The following is a 9,876-nucleotide window of genomic DNA, read 5'->3' on the forward strand; positions in this document are numbered from 1 at the left end:
GTATAGAACAAATTAAATTTAATGCAAAAGTCAAAACCTTTAAAGAACCTAAAGAAAAAGCGATTAATCTGTTAGAATGGAGAATTGGAGTTGTAAACCAACCTTCGGGTTGAAAAAAAAAAATTATAATATTACATTCTAATAATACAGTAGTAGCTAATAGGTTATAGGTACTATACTTGACCACTAGCATGCTAATAAGAAGAAATTTACAACCAATCGGGAAGCAAAGCTTTGACCTCATGGACAAAAAAACCGAGTTGTATTTCAATGATCTGTTTGTTTGTTTAAATTGAAGGAAAAGGCAAGAAACATACTAAACTATTAAAAATTACTAAGCCTATAGCCTTACATAAAAATAGATTTGTCATATGAACTATGAATATTAAAAACAGATACCTATCTACTAAATAATACACAACTCTTAATAACAAGCTGGTGGTTTTGTGTATCACTTGGGCAAAACTTTGACATATAAATCATTCCCCACAATGTACATCAATTTAAATAATACATCGAGTATAGTGAGTATACCTACGCTGACAGAAACACTAATATTTATAAATTAAGAGATTGGGGATGATTATTAGAAATCAGAATTTCACATTTTCACAACACTGACCATATAATCACTGTGATAATAAAAATTATTATTCATTTTCTTCAGAAAATGTAATATCTACTTTAAATAAATACAATATGCTTTATAAAAGTTCGTACCTATCTACGTTTTATTAATATAAATAATGATACTATAGTTTTGAGTTTAAAAGTACTTACGAATTATAATAATTCAAAATTAACTATTGTATTCTCGAAAGTACATATAACTAGATATTTATAATAATTTCTAGTCGTACGCGTATATTATATATTATTATTTATACTATATTAAATATACATAAATAAATTATGATATTAAGAGATTAGAGTATTAGTTATTAGTCATATACTATTATACTGATATATTAACCATGAACATTAGAGTAAGGACACCGGTCATAGCCGACCGTACCGAAAAAACATGGTCCCGAATTTGTAGCTTCCACCAGAGCGCATTACAGAGCAGTAGTCATACTAATTTTAACAAGTGCTATAAGGAATATCGTGATTTTCTCTACTAATATAATTAACAGTTGTATCTAAAATTAGTAAAATTTTATAAGTAAATACTAAATAGTAATTAATACATGACAAAATATATTTTATTGATTTATCTCGTTTATAGTCATGTCACGAAATTGTTTTGTGCCATCATGCAAAGAGGGATACCCCTCTACCAGGTCTTCTAACAAGATATTGGGAATTCGTAACAAAACTTTGTTTAAAGCGCCCAAGGTGAACTATGTTTATTTAAAAATTAAATATACCTTTTATTATACTATAATAGTATATTAGTATTATAACATTTTTATAATTTTATCTAGATTGTATTGTGATACAAATGAATAATGTTGTAGATAGCTGATACACCATCAAGCATGCCTACCTATATAATATAAATATAATAATATAATATATTATATTATTATGCAACATTAATTGATTATCACCTAGACCTAGTACTTACCTATACAATAATTTACCTACATAATAAATATTACACTTATTACAATTTACAGGATCCTAAAATCTTAACACAATGGGTTAAAGCAATTCCACGATCAGATCGAAATTTGAGGTCAGGAATAGACTGTGTGTGTGAAAAGCATTTTGACGAAACCAGTTTGATAAAATATTTTGAAATTGAAATGGCTGATGGTTCAATTCAAAAAATTGAAAGAGATAGAATTTTATTAAAAGAAAATTCAGTTCCATCATTGTTTCCAGATCTACCACATTATCTATCTTCTAAAACAAAAAATAGAAAACCTCAAGTTCGACATTTAAATATTAAATGTAATAAAAGTATTATTTCTGAAACCCATAATCTTAACAATTCACTCAATACGATTATTGAATATGATGTGATCTCCATGCACATGGCTTAACATCATCATTAGTTAACTTTTTTCTCATCACTAGGGTACATTTCATATGTTCTCGATCCAATTCTATAGATAATGCTAAGAAAGAAAAATCAAAGCTTCATAGAAAGTCTGCAAAGTTAATTTAAGCACCTATTATAATTAAATCATAATATTATTTTATTACTTACCTATTGTAATAGATATTATTTGTTACGCTATGTTTTTAATGTATGTATATACTTATACTTAAAGGAAAAAGTTACTATGTAAAATTAGTGTGAGAATACTATTATTAGATTTATAACACTATAATTACTAGAATATTATTATTATATAGAAGGTTCCGGTTTATTTATATTGTATATATTTATGTGAAAATATGTTAAGTAAATGCATTAGAATATGAACAGCTTTTGGTTTTGAAAAATAAATTAATATTAATATCAGTATTTTAGTATTATTTTTTTCCCCGCTATGGTTTGATTGTTTGCACTTAAGCAATTATAAATGATGAACTATTATAACATTATTAATGATTGTAACTAATTAATATAAAAATAAGAAAAATTATAATTAAAATAATACATTATATTATAATAAAATCAAAAATTAGAGAAATAAATTTTAGTACCTAGTCTTAGATACAGTATTATTATTTCAAATAATTAATGCATACAAAAGACCTTTTTATGTAAATTTGTATTGTTTTTATTAAAACAAATCTGTTCTTTAAATTATGCTCTATAATATTTGATCATAAGTTGAATAATTTAGGATAAAATAACAAAATATCACTTAATTTCCTATGGTTCTTATGTTATAATAGTATGACTAGTGTTTTGCAGCGCGCTCTGGCGGATGCTACATATTTTGGCCCACCTTTATCTGTATAGATCGGTGTCCTTACTCTAATGTTCATGATATTAACATAAGCACAACATTAATTTTATAATTTAAAATTTACATTATTTTTCGAATTTTTAGATAACCGACAAATCCTATTATCAGGACTTTTCAATCAAGGCTCGATAATTTGATCCCAAGATAACTAGATCCATGTTGATATACATATGGTATGGTCATAGAATACTATTATTAATATTAATAATATTTATATATTAATATTTATTTATATTAATACTATTATAGTATTCTATGGTATGGTTTTGATCTCGATGACCAGATGTCAGGTGTCCCAAAGACCCCCGAAATTTTACACAATTCAATGACATTGTATAAAATGATTTAAAATTGTTTTTTGTTCAGTCTTAAAAATTCATTAGCAGTTAAAAATCAATAACTCATGATGATTTAAAGTAAATAATTATTGGTTGATGTAAATATAAACAAAACACCTTGGTAACAAACATAAAATAAACATTCAAAATAATATCTAGTTCATAATATATGACTATAACAAATTTTGTTCCAAGTATAATTTTACTCAAAGTTCTATTATAACTCTTCAAAATGTCAGATCAAAGGCAAAGTTGTAAAGGACATTTAAACAGCATAAAAACATGGGTAAATCATTTAAAAGTAAGACGTTTGTGCAGACATTTTGTACTGCCGAATACCAAACTACGAGAATTTATGAACCGGATGACTTCCTGTATTTATGAAGGACTTGGTAAGGAAACTCATTCAAAAGCAACAATCAAATGCTGGCAAACATATGTCCAAGACATTCCTCATGGTGATGAAAAAGGAAAATGCTTAGCTCTTGATTTAGGTGGTTCAAATTTCCGGGTACTCAATTTAGAACTAGGACACAATAAATATTTCAAAATGAAGCAAGAGACATACGAGTGTTCTAAGGCATTGATGAATGGATCAGGAACAATATTGTTTGACTACATAGCCGAATGCTTGAACACTTTTGTGACAGCACAAGGATTAAAAAAGGAGACCAAGCTCCCTTTGGGTTTTACATTTAGTTTTCCAATGTATCAATCAAGCATTAACTCGGCAAAACTTGTTAGATGGACTAAAGGATTCACGTGTGAAGGTGTAGTGGGTCAAGACATCGTACACCTTTTGACAAAGTCAATAAACAAAATCCCAGGCCTAAATATACGGATTTGTGCAATTTTAAATGACACTGTTGGCACTTTAATGTCATGTGCTTGGTTGAATCCTAAAACGAGAATTGGATTGATTATTGGTACCGGTTGTAACTGTTGTTATGTAGAACAAGTAATTTTTTTTAAAAACCAATGTATTTATTTTTCTAATAGCTTAATACAGTATAATTTGTACATTATTAGGTAAAAAATATCGAGTTATATAGTGGCGACCAATCGAAACAAGAAATGGTCATCAATCTAGAGTGGGGTGCATTTGGTGACAATAACGAACTTGAAGATTTTCATACTAAATATGACAAACTTATTGATGACAGTTCTGAAAATCGAGGTCAGCAAATTTTTGAAAAAATGGTATCTGGGATGTACCTTGGAGAATTGTTCAGATTGGTTTTACTGGACATGATAAACAAAGAATTAATATTTGATGGTTATAAGCCATCAATGCTTAATGAACCTCGATCAGTGTCTAGTGATGTTCTATCCCTAATTGAGAATGATCCACCTGGAACTTATGCAAATACTAGAAAGTTCCTTCAAAAAATCGGTGTTGCCAATCCTACAGATGGCGACTGCATGAATGTAAGATATGCAACAGAGTGCATTACAAAAAGGTCTGCATATTTAGTAGCAGCTGGTCTTTCAGCCATATTGAATAAGATAAACAAGAAAGATGTGATAATTGGAGTTGATGGATCAGTGTACAGATTCCACCCATTTTATCATAATTTGTTGATGAGTAAAATTAGTGAATTAGTAAATAGTGGTATAAAATTTGGTATTATACTTTCTCAAGATGGTAGTGGAAGAGGTGCAGCAGTCTTAGCGTCAGTTGTTTGTCCAGAAGAATAATTCTGTAATTACTTTTTTTTTTATATACAAATTGTACATCTTATATTTTTTTTTTATCTGATATCTTTTAAATAATAAAAAATTAAACTATCAATTAAATTTATTTTGTATTTGGCAGTTAATTCAGTGTTTAAAAATTGGTTTAAAATATATGATAGTCAAATACAAACCAAAGTCTTATACCTCTCAAAGTTAATCTAGTTTAGTTGTTCTCCAATAAACAAATCATAGATATTAGTGTTTAAACCAAATAATTGTACATACCATTAAAATATTGCTTGTTATTAAAATTTAGATACCTTACAAAATTTAAAAAATTAGAATATTAGTTATGCATATTATATTTAACATTTTAACTATTGATGTGAAATAAATTTAGAATTTTAGGGCCTAGGCAGTTTATTAGTAAATTAAGACTTCTAATTATTTTTACTATCTTAAATTTAAATTTATGTAAGTATGTACCTGTGTATTTAAGTATGGTTGTTTCGTTTGAACTCTTAGATCTATGATTTTTTTATTGAGAGACATTTAGATCAACTTCTAGAAGTATAAGACCTTGGTTTGTATTTAGCCCTCTTATATTTTTAACACATTCTCAAACACTGAATAGACTGTCAAATGCAATAGGTATAATTTTTAACAATAGTTACTAAGGTATGGAATTATAATTTTATTAATAAAATAACATCAAGTAAAATCCTAAGACTGCTGTATGTTTTTCACTATCGACTTCAGAAAGTATTATAAAACCAAATTGTATTATCTATTAACTAATTCCTTAAATTAGTGAATTGTGGTATACAATTTAGTACTATATTTTCTGAAGTTGATAGAAGAAGGGGTACAGCAATTTTGTATCTTACTTGATGTTATTTTATTAATAAAATTATAATTCCATACCTTAGTAACTATTGTTAAAAATTTTATCTATTGCATTTGACAGTCTATTCAGTGTTTGAGAATGTGTTAAAAATATAAGAGGGCTAAATACAAACCAAGGTCTTATACTTCTAGAAGTTGATCTAAATGTCTCTCAATAAAAAAATCATAGATCTAAGAGTTCAAACGAAACAACCATACTTAATATACACAGGTACATACTTACATAAATTTAAATTTAAGATAGTAAAAATAATTAGAAGTCTTAATTTACTAATAAACTGCCTAGGTCCTAAAATTCTAACTTTATTTCACATCAATAGTTAAAATGTTAAATGTAATATGCATAACTAATATTCTAATTTTAATTTCATTCCCTTAACTTTCGAAATAGTATAGATATCTAAATTTGTAATAACACAATATTTTAATGGTATGTATACTTGTTTGGTTTGGACACTAAGATCTATGATTTTTTTATCGGAGGATAACTAAATTAGACATTTAGGGGTATAAGACTTATATTTATTCCTATATTATATTTTAAACCCATTTTCAATCACTGACCGTACTGAATATTTAAATTGTCAACATTATATTGAAAAAACGAAGAAAATTACATAATGATATACGAAATTGAATATCGTTGTAAGATTATGATATATTTTAACCACTATCTATTATTATGTATAAAAATATACTGCTAGCATCATCACATGAAATGAATTTAACACACAATATGAACTATGGACCACAAAAGAGATAGGATTTTTAACGGGCTACGAAGTGCACGGGTTCAGCTATATATATTACATAGGTATTTTAATGTATCAGATAATCCGACCTTAGATGCCAATTATAATGTATACACGTATACTCTATTTATAACTTTTCTAGTTTTTATACATTTATTAATTCGTTAACAAGTAAAATGTGTTTCATAACAATAATGATATATACATTTTTACAAACAAAATAAGTATGTCATTTTTTTTACACTTAAATTTATTTTAATAATATATGCTGCTAAAGCATTTTCATAAAAAGTAGTAAGTTTAAGTAAGTACCTACATGATTAATATTATAAATTGTATTGGCATACATGATTTTATCATAACATTAAGCTTCATTTAATAAAAATATATTACTATCTAAAGATTCAACATTTATTTGCTTCATAAATTCAACACATTGAATTTTTTCGCTTAAGGATTTAAAAGAATAATAATCGTCAATATCAAAATTGTATAAGAAATCAGAAAAATCAATGAGAATTTAAAATCAAGTGATATGGGAACATTTATTCTAGATGTTATATTTTTTGTATATGTTTTTAACTGCCGGTGTTTTAATTCAAAATTGTATGAACATAAATATTTTAATAGGCCAGATCAGTGGTGAACGCAGGGTGGGGTTTGGGGGGTTTAATCCTCCCCCCCCCCCCGGAAATAGGTTAGGAACGGTCATTTTCTTGCCTTCGAAGATTGAAAACATATCTGCTTAAGGTTAGGTTAGGTTAGATCTTGTTTTATAATTTAAATTAAATTGACAAATTTTATATAAGTATATGAATAATATGATATTTATGAATACCTACTTTAAATTTTTTCAACCGCCCCCCCTCCCCCGAATTTTTTTCCTGCGTTCGCCCCTGGGCCAGATTGTTTAATAATATTGCAATAGTGGATTAAAAAGTGATACATAGGTTTAAGATTGTCAATGAATAATTCAATATATGTTTTGTTATTATATTCTATGCGTTCTTTTAGCTTAAAAATTGAACAGTTATCAAAACTTTGTACCTAGTAAGAGTACTTAAGTCAATCATTTCTAAAAAGTTGATCAAAAATATCCAAGTTACATCATTTTTTGGAAGGAGATCTCATACAATTAAAGAAAAAAAATGAATGGACGTTAGCATTTCTCTTGCTGTCATTTTAAATTTTATGTTTTTTTTTAAATTATCGGTCTTTAAAAGTGGGGAAATATTACCAATTTCTGTATTTCCGTAATAATTAAAACATTGTTTACGGTTATTTATCGTTTCTAAGTTAATGTAGCCAAGTTCTATTAGGTATTGGTCACACTACGCCCGATATCGGCCGATTCGAGACCGTCAAATTCGTCCGATTTTTCGGGTTCATTTATCGGCCGAATATTCTGGTCTCACTGCACCCGTCATCAGTCAAATATACACATCCACGCGTTTGAATATTTATTTATTTATGAAAATTTAAACGGGCTAAAGCCCAATATACAAAAACAAAAAAACAAAAGTCGTGTTTGTTTACAGAGTAAGTAGCGTAAGTTGTCATCTTATAGTAAGACAATGTAAGTTGGTTGATATAAAAATCTAAGTTGTATACATATTACATACAAACAAAAAAATCAAATAATATTTACTTTATTGTTAAGATATATATTAAAAAAGGCGATATTATTACAAAAGAACAAATCTACGTTATATTTGTTCACAAAGCCCATTAATCTCATAATGGGGGCATTTTTAGCATAGTTTGTACGATGGAATGGCATATAAAATGTATTTGAATTCCTGGTATGAGAAGCAGGAACCAAAAAGTTAAATTTAACTAGTATCTCTGAGCAATTTATGATACCATTCTATAATTTAAATGTGAAATTAAGATCGAGTCTAATTCTCCTTAATTGTAAAGATTCTAAATTGGTTAATAAATGTAATGGTAAGTAGGATGTGTGCCATTGGCGTTGGACACCGCATTTAAAAGCAAGAAACCTCAAGAAACGATTTTGAATCGCTTCAATAGCTTCGGTCGGGCCTGACATGTAAGGAGACCAAACGACCGAATTATAGTCGAGCACCAAGCGAACAAATGAGTAATATAGAGATTTTAGAGCTATTGGATTATTTAAATCAGAGCAAGTTCTACTTATGAAGCCTAACATTGAGGATGATTTGTTTATGATATATGCATAGTGATCATTAAACGATAACGAAGAGTCAAAAAAAATACCAAGGTCTTTAATATTAGAAACTCTAGCTAATTCAATGTCGTTTAAATAATATTTATAATTTTGATTTATGCGCTTTTTTGAATATGTCATAATTTTACATTTATCGACATTGAAATATAGTTTATTAAGAGAACACCAATTATTAAGTGTATTAAGGTCAATCTGGAGCATGTTTGCATCTTCATGGGATTTAATTATTCGGAATATTTTTAGGTCATCAGCAAAAAATAGTAAGCGGGAATTTGTAACTTTTATATCATTTACATATATGTATATTAAATAAGAGAGGAGCTAGGTGAGAACCTTGTGGAATTCCTGAAGTGGCATGGTATATATTGTAATATACCTCATTCGTGGTTCAGTAGTTGTATGAAATGGAAGTAATCAACCAACTTTATTTTCTGGAAACCAGTCCTGTTCTAAAGTATTTACTGTTCAGTGAAAAAGTAGAAAGGCAATGGTGGGTCAATAGAATATTTGAAGAAAGGGAAAAATATGGTGAATTTCACACGCTTTTCCCACAACTTTTAAAACAGCCAATCAAATTTTTTGAATATATGAGGGTATCACCTGGAACCTTTTTTTATATTTTGGAAAAAAATCGTCCATACATAGAAAAGTATTGCAGTTTCAGAAAATGCATAATGCCAGAAGAAAGACTTGTAGTAACTTTAAGGTAAATATTATTATTTGTATTAGTATTATTGTTAATAGGTAATCATTACTTTATAATTTCTCAATTAATATATAAAATAACTAATATGAAATGAGATAATTATAATTTTCCAAAACGTTTTTTTTTTACACAAATTTAATATAACACGAATAAAGTTATTGAACAAAATATAGATCAGTATAAAATAGTAAAAAAAATGTATTGAACAAATTTATAAGAATAAAATAATAATAACTCTGGTTCGATGTTTTATAATTACAAAGGTTATTTTTCTGTCCACTTACAAGGAGTCTGTGATGCCAAATATAAATTTACATCGGTTGATATAGGAGCATACAGACGACAGAGCGATAGTGGAATATTTACCAAATCAAATATTTTTAAAAATTTGGAAGCTAAATCCTTCAATGTACCTAAT

The 9,876-nt window shown here is 27.5% G+C and overlaps 3 protein-coding genes across 3 annotated transcripts; 2 read left to right on the plus strand and 1 right to left on the minus strand.

Moving 5' to 3' along the window:
- Window positions 1-679: 679 nt before the first annotated feature.
- LOC149059011 (uncharacterized) lies at window positions 680-2,301 on the plus strand. The gene is made up of 2 exons (XM_089220147.1): window positions 680-1,338; window positions 1,623-2,301. Exons 1-2 carry the CDS (start codon window positions 1,231-1,233, stop codon window positions 1,989-1,991), a joined length of 477 nt encoding a protein of 158 aa, XP_089076273.1. The 5' UTR covers window positions 680-1,230; the 3' UTR covers window positions 1,992-2,301.
- Window positions 2,302-3,440: 1,139 nt separating this feature from the next.
- LOC107169917 (hexokinase-2-like) lies at window positions 3,441-4,906 on the plus strand. Its single transcript, XM_015519876.2, has 2 exons — window positions 3,441-4,166; window positions 4,238-4,906. The coding sequence occupies exons 1-2, from the start codon at window positions 3,441-3,443 to the stop codon at window positions 4,904-4,906; spliced, it is 1,395 nt and encodes a 464-aa protein (XP_015375362.2).
- A 3,504-nt stretch (window positions 4,907-8,410) lies between these two features.
- On the minus strand, window positions 8,411-8,953 carry LOC149059012 (uncharacterized). The gene has a single exon (XM_089218525.1). The coding sequence runs from the start codon at window positions 8,951-8,953 to the stop codon at window positions 8,411-8,413; it is 543 nt and encodes a 180-aa protein (XP_089074651.1).
- Between the last annotated feature and the right edge of the window lie 923 nt (window positions 8,954-9,876).

Source organism: Diuraphis noxia, unplaced genomic scaffold (genome assembly GCF_037042655.1).
Source record: "Diuraphis noxia isolate RWA-SAM2 unplaced genomic scaffold, SU_Dnox_SAM2 contig0002, whole genome shotgun sequence".
NCBI lineage: Eukaryota > Metazoa > Arthropoda > Insecta > Hemiptera > Aphididae > Diuraphis > Diuraphis noxia.

What these genes read in the sequence shown, in the direction of transcription:
- LOC149059011 (XM_089220147.1), top strand. Translation starts at nt 1,231, where the DNA reads ATGTCACGAAATTGTTTTGTGCCATCATGCAAAGAGGGATACCCCTCT. An exon ending in CTTTGTTTAAAGCGCCCAAG is followed by an intron (nt 1,339 to 1,622) that starts GTGAACTATGTT and finishes TACAATTTACAG; the next exon opens with GATCCTAAAATCTTAACACA.
- LOC107169917 (XM_015519876.2), top strand. Translation starts at nt 3,441, where the DNA reads ATGTCAGATCAAAGGCAAAGTTGTAAAGGACATTTAAACAGCATAAAA. An exon ending in ACTGTTGTTATGTAGAACAA is followed by an intron (nt 4,167 to 4,237) that starts GTAATTTTTTTT and finishes GTACATTATTAG; the next exon opens with GTAAAAAATATCGAGTTATA.
- LOC149059012 (XM_089218525.1), bottom strand. Translation starts at nt 8,953, where the DNA reads ATGCTCCAGATTGACCTTAATACACTTAATAATTGGTGTTCTCTTAAT.